Source organism: Sturnira hondurensis, unplaced genomic scaffold, assembly GCF_014824575.4.
Source record: "Sturnira hondurensis isolate 20B ecotype Veracruz unplaced genomic scaffold, ASM1482457v3 Scaffold0020787, whole genome shotgun sequence".
In the NCBI taxonomy this organism is placed as follows: Eukaryota; Metazoa; Chordata; class Mammalia; order Chiroptera; family Phyllostomidae; genus Sturnira; species Sturnira hondurensis.
In genome coordinates, this window is record NW_028093418.1 from 4,609,688 (window position 1) to 4,626,553 (window position 16,866).

Genomic DNA, 16,866 nt, shown 5'->3' on the forward strand with positions numbered 1-16,866 from the left:
TGCCCCCTCAGGTGGGCTCTGGTTCACGTCACACAAACAGAAGTTCGACTAAGAGTTTGAACCTTCGACAGAGGCATCATGTGTGCAGCTTCTACTTCCCTTTTCGGTCTCGCTACTGCCTGTGGGTTTTGGGGAGGGAGTGAGAAGGTGATGGTGATATTTTGTTCATTTTTGGTGTTTACTCTCCCCCAAGCCCCACTTGGCAGTTTTCTCATTATTGGACCGAGTGTTCAAATTTTTCATGTGACAATCTGCTGTTCTTTTAGCCCTTGGGCACCAGACCTGCCCACGATCCCTGGAGACACAGCAGGGGAGGGTCCTTCTACAAAGGAGTGTGCCTTCTGGGTGGAACTGGCTTCCTTTGCCCTGCGGCGACCTCTGCCACCATTGCCGTGGCGACTTCTGCCAGCATTGCCCCCCTCCCTGCTCCAAGCCTCCCCCTGCCTCCTCCGCAGCCCATTGCCCCCTGCCCTAGCCCTCCTCCTCCCCCCAGCACACCCTCTTCACACTCTAGGCCTCCCCCATTTGTCGCCTTTCAGTGCTCTCCAGACAGTGCTCTTTTTCTTTTCTTTTTTTAATTGTATTTATTGGGGTGACACTGATTCACAAAGTCATACACATTTCAAGCGTTCAACTCAACGAAACACCGTCTGCACACTGCACTGCGCGCCCATCACCCCAAGCGAAGTCTTTCCATCCCCATTTATTCCCCCCTTTTCCCACCTCCACCCAGCCCACCCCCTTTCCCTCTGGCTGTCCCCACACTGCGGTTGTCTGTATCTGTGTGAGATTATATATATTTGCATTGTTTTGCTTAATCCTTTCACCGTCGTCCTTTAGCCAGTCCCCGGGCCCCGCCCCCTGACAGCTCAGTGCTCTGTTCTTATCTTTAATTCCCGTTTCGAGCATCCTTTCCTGTTTATTATGCTCTTCTACACGTCTACTTCACGATATCTCTGTAAAGGGGGCCCAGAGCCCCCGCCAAGGCCTTTGCAAAGATGCTTGTTCAGGAACCTCCACAGGTGAATCATTCGGGAAATGCACAGTAAGACCACAGTGAGGCAGCAGCACATACCACCAGAATGGCCGAAGTGAAAAAGAAAGAAAAAACAAAACTAAACCAACAACAGATAATGTCAGGTGTTGATGAGAATGTGGATCGAGCAGACTGCTCCTCCGTGGCTGGTGGAGTATAAACCAGCCCAACCACTGGGAAACTGTTCAGCAGAAGACCAAGTGGTAGCATATGCCTCCCCTGGGACCCTGCTGGCTACAGAAACCTTTCCATTAACTTCCTGGGAAAGGTTAGGCAAGGAGGTGTTGGCTTGTGCCCAGCCTTCCTGCCCCAGGTGGGTGCCAAGACCCCCCCGCCCCCAGCTGGGGACAGGACGGGTCCAATGGAAGGAAGCTGTGCGCTTCTGCTCTGGCAGCTACTTCCTTTCACACACCCGGGGCTGTTGTTGACTTGAGCTCTCCTGTAAGAAGTTTCTGACTCTTGCATAACTTCTCAGGTTCTTTGTTTGGTTGGTGGGTTTCTTGGTCACGTGCTCCTATGCACCTGACCTGTCTTCTGTTTATTTTGTTGTTTATATTCTGTTGTTTGGTTGTTTCCCCCCGAAATGTTTCTGCTTTTGTTATCTGCCATTGAGAGTCCGGAAGACAGGAGAGTACCAGCATGCTCAGCCGGGTTGTCCCATACACCTGTGTGCCTGGGACCTGGGCGCCTCGCATAGTCTGAAAGGAGCACCGAGGGCCAGGACAGAACAAATGACTGTTGACCTCAGGTAAACCACTTTGGGTCCTGCCTTCACATTTGGGCACGATGCCACCCTCATCCTCAGCAGAAGGACAGCAGGCACCTGTCCTTCCCACGGCAGTAAGGGGCAGGAGAGGGTACCCGATGGAAACACCCAGCTCTGGGGCGGGGCCCGGCTCCGCCCATCCCTCTCTCAGTGGCTTTTGTGAAGCCTTTGCTGAATCTCCATTTCCTCTGCAACATGGGGTACCAAGAGCATCCCCCCACCTCCCAGGGCTGCCGTGGAGACCCCTGCCGACATGAGAGAGTGGGCCAGGAAGCATTTGCAACGACGTGGTGCTGGCCCAACATCAGACCGGCATTTCTGAGTCCACCTAAGGATTCCTAGTCCCGAGGAACGTTTGTAGGTGATACTCGGAAAAGAACTTTTTTCAATGCTAAACATAGGTTTGGAAAGTTCTGGGTTAGCAAAGTATAAGTCGGTTCTTCGCTGCAGGATTTCTCAGAGACTGAGTGTCCTCTGAGTCCCCCTGCGTGTTTCCCACACCGTGTGCGAGGGAAGCGTTACGTAGAAAACTGGGAGGTCCCACACGATGCCCCCCGTTAGAAACGGCAGACTCAGCCTCATGGCTCAATCGCAGCACATGTCTGACTCCAGAGATGGCAGATCAGGTGACCCAACAGTCCTCCGGGGAGGACGCTGGCATGGGACTGCTTGCCAGCTTCCCTGCTCATGCCCGGATCCTGAGACCTCGGGCACATCGGGCAGATTCGTTAGCTTAATGAATCCAGTGGACAGTGAAGGAGGGTCCCCAAGCTGAAAGACACCCAGGCTCTCGACACCAAAAACAGCTGAGGAGAACCCCTCTGGCCATGCGTGAGGAACCTGAGCGAGATCAGCCAGTGCCGCCCCGCACCCCCAGAGTCCACGCGGACTCCTCAGTCCTATTTCTACCAAGAAGCACGTGGGCTTGTGTTTCTCCTCACATAAATTGACCCCGTTTTAACTTCTTCTAAAGCTTGACCTCTCAATTGGTGAGAAATTGTTGCCCTGACCAGGGCACCCAGTTCCAGCACTTTCATGGTGCCTTGTTTCCACATGGAGCACACAGTAGGGTCACCCCCACAAAGGTCTGAGTCACTGCTGAATTCAACACGCGCCCCCCACCCACGAGTTCATTATCCCAAACCTCTGTTTTCCACCCCAGAATGACCGCCTTTTTAGATCTTTTCATTTTGGCTTTCCTTGACCACCGTCACCAGCACTCAGCTTATTGCATAAAGAAATGAAGTTCTGCCCAGGCTGGTGTAGCTCAGTGGATTGAGCACGCGCCTGAGAACCACACGATCGCGGTTCAATTCCCAGTCAGGGCACATGCCAGGGTTGCAGGCCAGTTCCTAGCAGGGGGTGCACAAGAGGTAACCATATGTTGATACTTCTCTCCTTCCCTTCCCCTCTAAAGATAAATAAATAAAATCTTTAAAAAAAAGAAATTAAGTTCTTTGGTTGTTTTGATCACTTCAGGAGAATTCCAAGTCGGCCACAAGTGGCGGAGACTGAGGTCAGAGGCAGCCGACTCTGACTCCCATCCGTCGTAGCCCTCATCCCTGCGACCCTCGCTCCTCATGCAGGGAACTCGGTGTGGGCACACCTGGCACCACCCTGGCCGCAGGTGTTGTGGCTTCCGAATCGGTCAGCCTTGGAGAGACTGGGCTCGGCTCAGCTCTGTCCTTTTCCCTTCAGTAGACGTATCTGCCGAGGTCCGGTTGGCACTGCAAGCTCATTCTTGGCCCTCCAATTTCTTCCTTTGCTCAGAACCCAGGCCGTAAAGGGGCCAGGGGAGAGGGGAGCACTCGGGGCTCTGCAGGTGACACTGAGCACTATGATCTATGCAGATCATAGATGCTGCAGGACCTCAGAGGAGGAGGTGAGTACCCAGGGCCTGCTCCTTTAAGACACGGCTCACTGTGGTGAACACTGGTCACCCATACCCTGCAAGCCAGGCACTGTGCAAGCCAGGCCCTTTCCTGTGTTATCCCACCTATTGCCCATGTTGGCATGGGTGCTATCATAATCTTTGTTTACAAGCCAGGAAGCCCAAGCACATCATCAAGTAAGTGGGATGAAGACCCATCTTTCTAAGCAGAAACAGATCTCTCTGTACGGAAGCCGGACCCTGACTGCTGGTCAGATTCAGACCAGCAGAGAGAAGAGAAGAAGGAAAAAGTTAAGTGACCAAACATGAGACGGTGGGACTGTCTGAGGCATGTCTGGGGGCCAGTGGGTACCCCTTGGGGCTGGAGTGGGCATGTTCAGGGCAGAAAGGGAGTCCTGAGAAAGGCGAGTGGAATTGGGCGAGGACTCTGGAATTTTCTATTTAACCCCTCACCTACGGAGAAGGATTTCCTTATTCTTACATAAAATTTTTATTACAAAAATGGCAGCCCTTCCTTCCTTCTTTCATTTGTTCAGTTAGTACCTTGGTCCCCCACGGTGCAGGCAGAGGAGGGGGCAGCAGCTGGCAGGGCAGGCCTGGCCCCTGACCCGGGAGCTGTCCTCACCGGTGTGAGTGACCGGCACACGGAAGGGCACGCAGGCTGGGCTCTCCCAGCTCCATCAGTGGGCTTCAGGATGGCACCCCTTCTGGGACACCCTGCTGACACTGTTCTTGCTCAAGGGTCCAGAAATCTGCCTCCTGGTAACCTCTCCACCCAGAGATGCCTCAAAAAACCCCATGGCAGAGGCCCCTTCTCTGAGATCTTAACTTCTCTTTTCCAGACCGGAAGTTTCCAGTTTCTCTACCTCTTCTCCAACAGGGATTCTGCTGACCCAGCGAGCTGCTGCCGACTGGTAAGCATCCTCAAGTGGGGGCCCCGGATGACCTTCCCACAGAGTGTTTGTCCTTTCTTCTTATCTTTTCTGTGTCATTTGAAGCATATAGCACAGCCCTGCATACATGGCAGATGTCAACAAATGGGGCAAATTGCATCGACTTGCCGTCCACTTAGCCACTTTATCAAAGATCACGCCAGACAGAGCTCTTCCCACAAACATTGGGTGAGCTCCCGCTCTGTGCCCAGCCCCAAGCTGAGCCCTCTGAGCACATCCTCGCATCCAGCAGGCACTTGGCTGTGTCCTGTGCAGCTCAGGTTACGATGGTACTCCGCTCACACCTTATGTTTGCTTGGCCCTTTTACCTATGTTTCTAGTTAGTTCCACACTGTGGCATAGTCATTATTTTTTGCAGCTTACAGGTGAGAAAGTTCAAGTCCAGCAAGATTAGATGGTTAACCCAAGGTCATGCAGCGGTAGGAGCTCCAAATGAAACTGAAACTCACGTTTTCTTGGGGTGTGTAACCCTGCACCACAACCCACCTCCTCGAAGTCTCCTACTGAGTTCTGTGGAACGGTTAAGGTATCCCCTTCGTCCTTCCTAGGGAAATGCCGATACTGCTTTGTTGTCCTGCCTCCCCATGGGTGAAAGCAATTTTATTCAAGAATTATCCCCCCCTCCTCAAAAATGAGCCATTCCAAGCAAACACAGAACACCTAAAAGAAAAACACTGCCGAATGCCAGCCATGTTCACGTCAAGGATTACTCAACTGGACATCGAGTGTGCACAGCCAGCTTCATATCTTTCTGAAAACTTGCAAAATCCGAGACACCAGCCTCTTTAGATAAGGAAGTTGTTTTTTTTCTCATCTTTCTAATGTCTCTGAACAGATGGTCTCTCCACTTCATCAGTGGTGAGACCTAAGCGGCTGCTGGACGCATAAAGGACTTTGCTAAATTATCAGGTACCACTTTTTTAAAATTCTTCTCTGGGGGAGAACTCATCAAATGCAACAGAAGTTGCTTATTTAGAAGAGACTTCCAGGTAGACTGTCAGGTTTCTAGGAAAAGGGAGACAGAGCCAGGGGTCTAGGCAGGTGGAAGCAGTCCCTCCCAGGAGCGCCCTTGAATCAAGGAGGCGGAGGGGAGGGAGGGTCACCCCAGTTTAGTAGGTAGCATGGGGAGGGTGTGTTGTGAAATACTTCCCTTGTCTTCTTGCTTTCTCCCACTTTCCCTGCCTTTCTCCCGACCATGCTGCGACACGTTCGCCTCTTCCACTCGTCCAGAGTCAGTCTTTCATGCCTCTTTAGTCCACGTGCCCCTGGCTGTGCCCACGTGGCCCGGGCTTTCATGAACTCTCAACTACTGAGAAGATGGCCACTCCAAAGGATCACGCTGAGTGGATTTGTGTTTATTCACACTGACTTGTAAGAAACAGTGAAAATATAGCTGACATATATGGGTGTGCATACATTTATATGTCACATTTGTGTATGTACATATATGTTTCAAGTTTTCATGGAAATTTACTCTGAGTCAGGCTGTTAGATGAATCAGTTGACAGGTCTGGAGCCTTTTCGTCTGGTTCTACAAGGTTGATTGCTTTACCTGGACCTCTGCTGGAGGGTAGGGATACAGAGCTGTTTCAAAGCTGGGCAACCCAGGGTTGGCTGGAGATGGAAGCTCACTGTTGTTTGACAAATGCTTTGGTGGGAAGGTGGGAACATTGGGTTTTTGGCACATGGCAGCAAGAGGAGTTGGAACACACACGCAGCCCTTGTTAGAAGGTGCTGATAATGACATTGAACCATGCAGGCTGAGTTACATCTGCTGGGGAAGAATTGCATGGCTCAATAAGAAAAAAGAGATACACCCAGCAGAATTAAATGGATAAAGGCACATACAGATAATGCACAGTAAAGAAAGTATGCATGACTAATAGTTATAGTTTAAAAAGAAATTAAATAAATGTTAGTTACAACAATGATGACATCCCTTTGCCCATATAATTGGCCAAGTAATTGTTTTCCTTTAGATCTTCTCTGTGTTGACGGATGCACACCAAGGCTGGCATCATCATTCACCAGTGCCATGTGTGTGTGTGTGTGTGTTTACACACTTTCTGGAAGCAATTTGGCAAAATGCATCAAGAGCCTTAGAAATATGATTGCAAGTAGAAATGGTGCTTTGGGAAATCTACTTTAAGGAAATAAGAAAAACTGCAGACAAATATGTTTACTGCAGCATTATTTATAAGAGTGAAAATTGGGAACAACTTCATCATGCATCGAGAAGACAATGATTAAATAACCATACCTATACAATATGTTGGGATCATTACACATTATATTTTCACTTACGTATGCATTTATTGGTTGATTCTTGCATGTGCCCTGACTGGGGATTGAACCCACAACCTTGGTATATCAGGATGAAGCTCTAGCTCTAGCCAACTGAGCTACCCAGCCAAGGCTACAAATTATATTTTCTAATAATTTTTAGCCACATAGCACTCCTTTGTGGCCACACTGGCCCTCTGTTCTTCTACAGCCATATCCAGGCACTCTCCCATCCCAAGCTATTTGCACCTGCTGTTCTCTGCTTGGTCAGTGGAATGGCATGTAAAGTGCACAGGCAGAATCAGGAACATTCGAGAATACATGGCAAAGGTGGTGTTTTATGCCCAAGGAGGAGAGGGCAGGTATCCAACATATGGTGTCTTTAAATTGTCAACCATGTAGACAGAAATAAAAGAGAAATGCATTTCGTGCCATAGAACAAAATAAATTTAAAATGTGTTATAGATTTTTGTGGATAAATGACACCACAAAGATATTAAAAAATAGATAAACATTTTGATACTAAAATATAGAGAAATATTTATGTAATTTGGCGTGTGGAGCTTCTTTCTAAATGTAACCCTATGGCAGTGATGGCATGGGCTATGGAGACAAGGGACGTAGGACAGAGTCCCAGCTGTCACGCACTAACAATGCCATAACGACTAAGACCCACCAAGCCTCTCTCTACTCATCTGTGAAGTGGGGACACAAGTACCTGCCTTGCAAAGTTGTGGGGACAAGCAAACATACGTAAAGTGTCTGACCTAAGCAAGGCACAATTATGATAGACTCTTACGTTACATTGGTTACGTGCAAAGAATGTCAAGTGCCTGAACTCAGAGACCATTTTCTTCTCAGTATTTTTCCCCTCCCAGGTGGTTGTTTACAATAAGGGGGGGAAGTACATCAAACAAGGCAAAGGACGTGACCATTTTGCGCATTATTTGATCCATGCTGAAAAATGAGTATTTCATTCAGAGTCACTATGGGTGCTGATGCACAAGACCAGGGAGATGGAGTCCAGGACACTGGTTTTCTTCGGGGCCGAACCAGCCTGTCTCTGTGGCTGCTCTTTGGGAGGAGCTCTGGCTTGCATGAGGGGAGGTGTTCGAGGGTTTGGGGAAAGAGTCTCCGCTTCTTCAAAGACAGGGAGGTTTGAATTATCACAAACCCCCGAGGTGACCTTCTGATGTTCACTCCAGGACTTCTAAGCACAGCGCCCAGCCACACAAGCTGAAAGTCGGGGCACCCCATCAGTGAGCCTCAGAGTTAAGGGCTGGTCCCAGCCCTGCAGCTGGTGAGAGGGCTGGCTAGGACTGGCCGCTGTGCGCCCCACCTCCACAGAACCCTGCGTGGGCTGACCTTCAGGGGCTCAGAATTCAATTAGGGAGCCAAGGCGAATCATTGCCATTGGCTCCAATGACTGCATTTCTAGGACTTACCTTGCGAAACGCCTACTGACATCTATTCCTGCCCTTCTCCACCCTCCCCACAAAAAGGAGAAAATCAGCAGGACCCCTTCAAGGACCAAGTGTGGGGATTAACCATCCTTCTAGGGCTCCCTCCTGTCTGTTTTTCCTTCTGCTCCAGTGAGGCCTGCCATTATAAGAAAAGCAGGCACTGACTCTAGGGATCCTGGTCTTAAAGATATCAAATTCGATAAGAAATCCCATTGGCCCCGCCCTCCCGTGCAGCTCCCAGGTGAAGGAGTAACCAAGGGGTTTGTTCTTGACAGGCTGCGCAGGCTGTCTCAGTGTCACGAGGGGCAGAAAGGGAGTCAATTAACCTGGGCTGATACTGCTTAGAGTGTAATTGTCATAATAGTTAATAACAATTCCAATAGCCACGTTTGAGTCTCGTGAGGAGAATATTGGACATAGATACTGAAGACCTAGCCTGGACTTTTATATCTACTTGTTAGAGGCTTTGGGGGAAATCACTAAATTTCTTCAAGCTTCAATTTCCCTATTGGCTATGGTGAACAGCACCTTACCATGGGGCCACGGAGAGGGGGCGTTATTTGTAATAGTATTAATCATTATTATTATGAAAAGTATTTGGTTTTTAAATAGGGAAGATGATTTTGAAAATCATATATAACAGTAAAATGCAAAACGCAAAATACCTTAAAAGGTATAGTAAAAATAGTAATTATTATATTATTAGCATCCAGCCAGGTTTTTCTTTTCCTGTCTTACACTTCTTTCAACTCCTTCCAGAAATCAGCACCCCGTTCTCCACCACCACCCACAGCATTCCTGTCTCTTTTCTCGTGGCAGGTCCTGCCGACTTTCAAAACTTCCATCTTGCATCTCCGACTGCCCCCCACCATGGCAGCTCTGATATACCTTTAAATGTATAGGCAGTTTATCACTCGTGGTTTTGTTGGGTAAATAACACATCAACTAGGATTCAGAAAGAGCGGCCGTGACTAATTGTGGGGCTGTCGCTTCTTCTTCTATCCTAGGAACAAGAAAAATGGCAACGCCAGCGGCGGGGACCGTGACTGAGCTAGAGGCCCTGGGGACCTCTGGTTACGATTATATATCTACAGAGCCGTGTGAAAAATACAATGTCCAGAAGCTGATGGCCCAGCTGCTGCCCCCACTGTACGCCCTGGTGTTTGGGGTCGGGCTGCTGGGCAACGTGATGGTGGTGGTGATCCTCATAAAATACCGGCGCCTCTCCATCCTGACCAACATCTACCTGCTGAACTTGGCGATTTCTGACTTGCTCTTTCTAGTCACTCTGCCATTCTGGATTCACTACGCGCGGCAGGGTCAGTGGGCTTTTGGCTATGACATGTGCAAGCTGCTCTCAGGGTTCTGTAGCATGGGCTTGTACGGGGAGACCTTTTTCATCATTCTGCTGACCATAGACCGGTACCTGGCCATTGTCCATGCCCTGTTCGCCCTCCGAGCCCGGACCGTGTCTTTTGGTATCATCAGCAGTTTCATCACCTGGGTCCTGATAGTGCTGATAGCCCTCCCTGAAATTATCTTCTCTAGGGCCCAAGATGAGCAGGGATATTTCTCCTGTGTTTCCCTTTTCCCAGAGGGAGACGGTGACACCTGGAGGCGCCTTTACATTGCGAGAATTAACACCCTGAGTCTAGTTCTGCCCCTGCTCGTCATGGTTGTCTGCTACTCGGGCATCATTAAAACACTGGTGAGATGCCCCAACAAAATGAAGTACAAGGCCATGCGGCTCATTTTTGTCATCATGGTGGTCTTTTTCATTTTCTGGGCACCCTACAACCTGGCTCTCTTCCTCCATGCTTTTCAAATGACTTTCTTTGAGACTAGCTGTGAGCAGAGCAATCGGCTGGATGTGGCCATCATGGCGACCGAGGTGATCGCCTACACACACAGCTGTATCAACCCGGTGATCTACGCCTTCATCGGTGAGAGGTTCCGGGAGCACCTGCGCCACTTCTTCCGCCGCTACGTGGCTGTGTGCCCAGGCAAGTGCATCCGACTGCGTGCTAGTGAGGCACCAGACAGAGTCAGCTCTGCGTCTCCGTCAACCCTGGAGCAGGAGCTCATTGGTGTATTTTAGGTCAGATGCTAAAACTCGCCTTAAGAAAATGCTCTGGGCACGTGAAGTAAATATACAGATCCAATGACATTGACCCCGTACCAGACCTTTGAACTTCCAGTGCAACCCTGGAGAAGCTCTTGAAGACATTAAAATATATTCACAGTGGTTGTGGTGTATCTCTGCACCCAAAAGTCTTCACCACAGGTCAATGGCTGGGCAGCGTTGACCTGTTGACTCATTGCCAACCCCAAAAAGCAGAGCTTTGCTTGAGTCTCTGAAAAGTTCAATACATTTCAATATAGCTGAATGTTCAATAGTTAGTATATGCAGCTACAGACAGGTAAAACTTTGTATACTTGAAATCTTAACTTCAGCCAGCCATTGACCAAATGGGACATATTTCACAAAATATAATAAATCAATTACGTTACTTCTTAATGTGCCTAGCTCTTTCCTTGCTTGATGAAAAGACTTGTTTTTAAGGCTTATGACTATGTGTTCTCACGCAACATCCTGGCCTGTAACACCTGTTCTGAATATTCTGAACATCAAACCCGTTTTCTGTGCCCAACAAATGACCACATTTCCCATGAGGGACTCAGTGGAAAAAGAGCCATTTGGTATTTTCAGTATAGAGCATAAAGGCCCTGCTCATCGACACTTCTTAGCCCCGAAACGCATGGACACCGTTCTCCTAGACGCCCTTCTCCCTGTTCATCCAACAACGGGGTGCGAGGTGACGTACACAGATGCACAGACGTTGCCTTTGGCTAAGTGAGAGATGAGGAAATGTCTCAGACAAACCCAACCCTTGCTTCTGAGAGACCTTCCATTGAGTCAGGGGTGTGGGACAGAAAGACCGAGAATTCCAGTGCACAGAGGAGCACACCCAGTGCTGTGCCTTGTCCAGGAAGGAAGGAAGCATTTCCAGCAGGAATCTGAGAGCGGAAGGCTTCATGGAGGAAGTGGCTTTTGAGCAGGCCCGTGAAAGGGGAACTGGATGGCAAGGTGGGGACGTTGTGGGGAGGCACCTTAAGCCAACAACACACCCACTATGTGTGTGAGAGGGGAGAACACGAACATGTGTGGGTGTAGGTTGGGGTAGGTGGGTGGGCTGGGAAAGGCCATGAATGTCAGGCAAGGCATCTTGGGCTTCGTTGGGGGTGGTGAGGGAAGCTAGTGAAGGGCTTCGCACAGGGGAGTAAAACAATAAACAGGATGCCTTAGGGAGATGAGGCTGGTAACACACAGAAGATGGCGTGGAGGCCCCAGAACCGTGCAGGGAGGGAAGGAAATTAGGAGACAAGTGCAGGTGCGGAGGTGAGGAAAGACCAACAGCTGGTTAGAAGGGTGCCAGGGGCACCCAATGAAGAATTTGGCCAAGAGAGAGCATCAGGGGTCAAAGCACCAGGAGCAATATACTCATATGATTGACTGAAAACAAATCAAAAGCCAAAAGAAGGTGTATCATGTGTAAAAAAACAGAGAGAGAGACTTGCATTGCAAAGCAGTGTCTGCCCTAGTAACCACAGTGCAGGATGTCAGTGCTTGTTTACGCTCCCCTGACCCCCGAACGCTGCCCATATCCAAGTCATGAATTCAGGGCGCTCCACTGTGCTCCCCAGCCCAGCCCGGCCCATCTGCACCGGCCAGTGTGGTCACCACCAGCAAGTGCAGCTCTGAGCACTTGAAATATGGCTACTGTGACTGAAGAACTAGAATTTTAATTTTTATTCCATTTTAATAGTCACATGCAGCTAGTGGCTGCTACACGTGGTTAGTGGTGCAGAACCAGTCCCCACTCAACACGCTTCCTGTAGTCAGCAAACACGGGAGACCCAAACACCGTGTCACGGACTAGGGGAAATGCTCATGATGCAAAGTCAGATGAGACCCATTTCCAGAAAACTCACTCGTGGTTTAGCCGAAGAGATGCCTCTGACTCGAATGACCATAATGGAACATGGCTGGGGTCCCACAGACCCTGTGACAGAAAGCAGAATGAAGACATTTCAGAAAGGACACAAAGTGACATCCTGCTTAGGCTGGAAGTCCCCCAAGAGCAGGGCCTGAGCAAGGGTGTGAGAGCAAAGGGTTTAGTTGGAAAGTACGGAAAAGTCTAATAGGGTGTGGGGAAGGGACACAGGAAAAGGAAGATGCCAGCCCAGGGTTCATTACCAAACTGCCTCCCCCGACCCCGGGGGCGTGCATGGAGCACAAAAGGGTGAAACTCACACTTCAGTTATCCACTCTAGGGGCAAGGGAGTTGGGGCATTTACTGTGCACTGTCAGCCCCAGGGGGTCTCGGGGTCAGTGATTCCCCGGCACCCAGCTGCCTGGCTGTGGCAGGGAGACTTCTGAGTTTGGGGGAAAGCTGCCAGGACAGTGGGTGTTGGAAGCCCTCTGGGCACACTCAGCTAGGGTTGCACATTTGAACTGCCATGTGAACCACGTGTTCATGAAGCAAAGGGTGGAAGGGAGCATGGTATCCAGGCAGCCAGGTCAATGTGCTGGAAGGCAAAATTGCTGTGGGGAAAGCTGCAGCGACTTTGACCATGGCAAGTGGTCATGAACATGCCTCAGTGTGGACTTCCCTGTTCCTCCTCCTTTGTGCCGAGCATCATACTCTGCTAGTTTTTTCTTTTAAAAAAGTTTATTGTATTTTTTCCATCACCATTTGGTCCCCTTATGTCCCCTCCTCCCCCACAATCATCACACTGCTGCCTGTGTCCATGAGTCCTTTTTCCTTTTTGCTCAATCCCTCCACCCACCTACCCCTCACCCCACCTCAGCTGTCAGCCTGCTCTCCATCTATGGTCTTTATTTTGCTTGTTAGTTCAGTTTGTTCATTAGATTCCACCTATGAGTGAAATCATATGATACTTGTCTTTCTCTGACTGGCCTATTTCACTTAGCATAATATTCTCTAGGTCCATCCATGCTGTTGCAAAGAGCAAAATTTTCCTTTTTATGGCCAAGTAGTATTCCATTGTGTAAATGACCCAACGTTGTTTTATCTACTCACCTACCGATGGACACTCGGGCAGCTTCCGTAACTTGGTGATTGTAAATAACACTGCAGTGAACATAGAGGCGCTTATGTTCTTCCAAATTAGTGTTTTGGGTTCCTTTGGATACATATATTCCCAGAAGTGGGATCGCTGGGTCAAAAAAGAAGGTCCATTTTTTATTTTTTGAGGTATCTCCATACTGCTTTCCACGGTGGCTGAACCAGTCTGCTATTTAAAAAACAAAACAAAAGTGATCCTTTTCCAGCCTAAATTTGTAGGTTTTCTTGAAATTCCAGAGCTAAAATTTACATCTCCTGAACAAAGCAGGTTCTGATCCTCACAGCCTGTGGGCTGTCAGTCACTTCACTGGGGTTTCCTTCCATTTCTGCCCCTGAGTAAATCCGCAGTAGAGTGAGGGTCACTATTCTCTCTCTCCGTTCACTAATCGAATCCAGAGGCTGCTGAAATGTGACCCAGGGGCCGGATGCAGCCACCTGCTCTGTGCAGGTGGCCACGCTCAGTTGTTCACAAATTCTCTGAAGTGGCTTTTGCCCCACTACAGAGTTGAGTCATTGTGACACAGACTGTATGGCCCACAAGTTGTAAAACATTTACTTTTTTGTCCTTTCCAGAGGAAGTTCCCTGTCCCCGATAATCTGCACCCCACAGGCTGGGGCTCTGACAGTCACACCTTGACGAGGGAGACAGGGCTGTGGGGAAAGTTCAGCATGTGAGGTCTGTGGACAAGCTGCTGAAATCCCCAGGGGGGCTCTCCCCAGATGTGGGGTGCAGCACAAACCCAGGTGAACTGGGTTAAATCATGAAGCAGGTGATCACTGCTCACTAATGCCAAACCCAGACAGTATGTGCCAAACAGCAGGTCAGACACTTTCACTGACATGGCTGATAGGTCTTCAATATGCAGAATTTACAAAGCAGCCGTAAAAACAGGTACTGTGACTCTTGGGCCCCCTTATCGATACTGGGGACAAAGGGATTACAGTGGTAACAATTAGGGAGGGTTTTTTTTTTTTTTTTTTGGTTGAAGGCTGCTGGCGCCATCCACCCTGGATGGGAAGGGAGGAAGGTAGGGCAGGTACTTGTCTCATGTCACCAGTGACAGCGTTGTCATGCAAGCCAGGTGTCGGTCCCCAGGGTTAAAGAAGCACTGGGCACCGAGATCAACCTCACCAGAAGTCAGAGGGCAAGAGACCAGCCAGCCAGTGGCTTTCGGGGGGAGGTAGAGAAAAATTGCCTCTACTTTGGGGTGCATCTATACTTCCACAGTTGATTTTGTGGGCTTCTTTCCATGGACCAGATGAGAGAGCACTGACCAGAGGAGTCGTATTCTCACCCAAGGAGACCACCTGGCAGGGGTGGTCTGTGGGACCCCCCGAGCCAGTGTGTGCACAGGGTGCTGCCAAACAGCAGAGGCTAGTGGGAAGTTGTCAGCCAGGAAAGATGTGCTGTGTGTGGTCCCAGAGATTATGTTAAGTATTCCCAGCCACGTGTCTGGTGATGACCAAAGCAGGCTGTGAGAGAAAAAATCAGCTTTTAAACTCCCACCAGTCCCCAGGGGTGACATCATCTTATGACAGCCGGAACTCCAACTTCCTGTTTCTTCCCAGTGCCCACCCCGTCAAAGGACTGGGTGCCAGGCTCAGAGAGCTGGGGGAGGGAGGAAACGCCAGGGAGGGAGAGAGGTAAGTAGGACGGCGATTACCTGCCAGTGGTTCATCCCTTAGCCAAAACCTGGGGTGGTGGGGGGAATAAGATTTAAATGTCAAATCAAGTTGAAATTCGATGTTTATGTGGGGATCAACTCTTCTATCTCTGAGTTAAAACTCTGTCCTTTTGTGACCTCAAGTGGCTAGGGGGCTTTTCTGTACCTGGGTGGGATGACAAAGTCATGGGACTGCCCAAGTTTTCACTGAGGCCTGAAGAACTTCATCCTCTCATTCAATTTCAAGGGACAAGAGACACAACTGTAAAGATTCTTTCTATTTATGCCTCACGGGTTTTGTGGGTTCGACATACTGGTGGCACATTCAAAGCCCCCAAATTTCAGCCCGGCAGGTCTGCATAGAGCTTACATAAACTTTCAGAACAAGTTACATAAACTTTGCAAGAATTTAAAAAGATGTTAGAACAGAAAAGAATGAAGAAACAAGAATTTAAAAAAAAATGAGGAGAGGCTTAGGAACCTCCAGGACAACTTTAAACATTCCAACATCCGAATTATAGGGGTGCCAGAAGGGGAAGAGGAACAGCCACAAGTTGAAAACTTATTTGAACAAATAATAAAGGAGAACTTCCCCAGTCTGGCAAAGGAAATAGACTTCCAGGAAGTCCAGGAAGCTCAGAGAGTTCCAGAGAAGTTGGAACCAAAAAGGAACACACCAAGGCACATCATAATTACATTAGCCAAGATTAAAATGAAGGAGAGAATCCTAGAAGCAGCAAGAGATAAGGGGACAGTCACCTACAAAGGAGTGCCCATCAGACTGTCAGCTGATTTCTCAAAAGAGACCTTACAGGCAAGAAGGGGCTGGAAAGAAGTATTCCATGTTACAAAAATGCAAGGACCTACATCCAAGATTGCTCTATCTAGCAAAGCTTTCATTTAGAATGGAAGGGCAGATAAAGTGCTTCTCAGATAAGGTCAAGTTCAAGGAGTTCATCATCACCAAGCCCTTATTATATGAAATGTTAAAGGGACTTATCTAAGAAAAAGAAGATAAATATATGAACAGTGAAAGGACAGCAAACTCAAGTATTAACAACCACACCTAAAACAAAAGCAAACTAAGCAAACAGCTAGATCAGGAACAGAACCACAGAAATGGACATCACATTGAGGGTTATCAGCTGGGGGGCGGGGGGGGAGAGGAGAAGGGGGAGAAGGTACAGAGAATAAGTAGCATAGACGGTACATAGAAAATAGACAGGGGGAGGGCAAGAGTAGTATGGGAAATGTAGAAGCTAAAGAACTTATGACACATGGACATGAACTAAAGGGGGGAATGTGGATGGGAGGGGGTGTGCAAGGTGGAGGGGAATGAAGGGGGGAAATGGGACAACTGTAATGGCATAATCAATAAAACATATTTTTAAAAAAGATGTTAAAGACCCAAATCCTGGCTGAGAAATAAGGCAGAGAAGAAAAAAAGCAATAATATTAAATATACATACAGATATGAACCTAGGCCACCAGAAGAAGGGCTGCCTCTTGAAATCTCAATTGTCCGGATAGGACAAGATGCTTCCCGGCTCAGCCTGTGGTCCAGGCAGGCTGGCCCCAAACCGCAAATCGACCTCACCTGCTGACACCGGCGTCAGTGAGAGCTGCAGTGGGAAATGTGAACACTAGGGGGCCTGCACCA

At 48.9% G+C, this 16,866-nt stretch overlaps 1 protein-coding gene across 3 annotated transcripts; it reads left to right on the top strand.

Moving 5' to 3' along the window:
* The first annotated feature begins 3,854 nt into the window (after positions 1 to 3,854).
* On the top strand, positions 3,855 to 10,894 carry LOC118976232 (C-C chemokine receptor type 3-like). Of its 3 annotated transcripts, XM_037030634.1 has the most exons (4): positions 3,855 to 3,943; positions 4,536 to 4,607; positions 5,482 to 5,555; positions 9,400 to 10,894. In XM_037030634.1, exon 4 carries the CDS (start codon positions 9,411 to 9,413, stop codon positions 10,488 to 10,490), a length of 1,080 nt encoding a protein of 359 aa, XP_036886529.1. In that variant the 5' UTR covers positions 3,855 to 3,943; positions 4,536 to 4,607; positions 5,482 to 5,555; positions 9,400 to 9,410; the 3' UTR covers positions 10,491 to 10,894. The 3 variants fall into 3 exon arrangements, with proteins under 3 accessions (XP_036886529.1, XP_036886531.1, XP_036886530.1); XM_037030636.1 differs by lacking the exon at positions 5,482 to 5,555; XM_037030635.1 differs by lacking the exons at positions 3,855 to 3,943; positions 4,536 to 4,607 and having other exon boundaries at positions 5,223 to 5,555.
* The last annotated feature ends 5,972 nt before the right edge of the window (positions 10,895 to 16,866 follow it).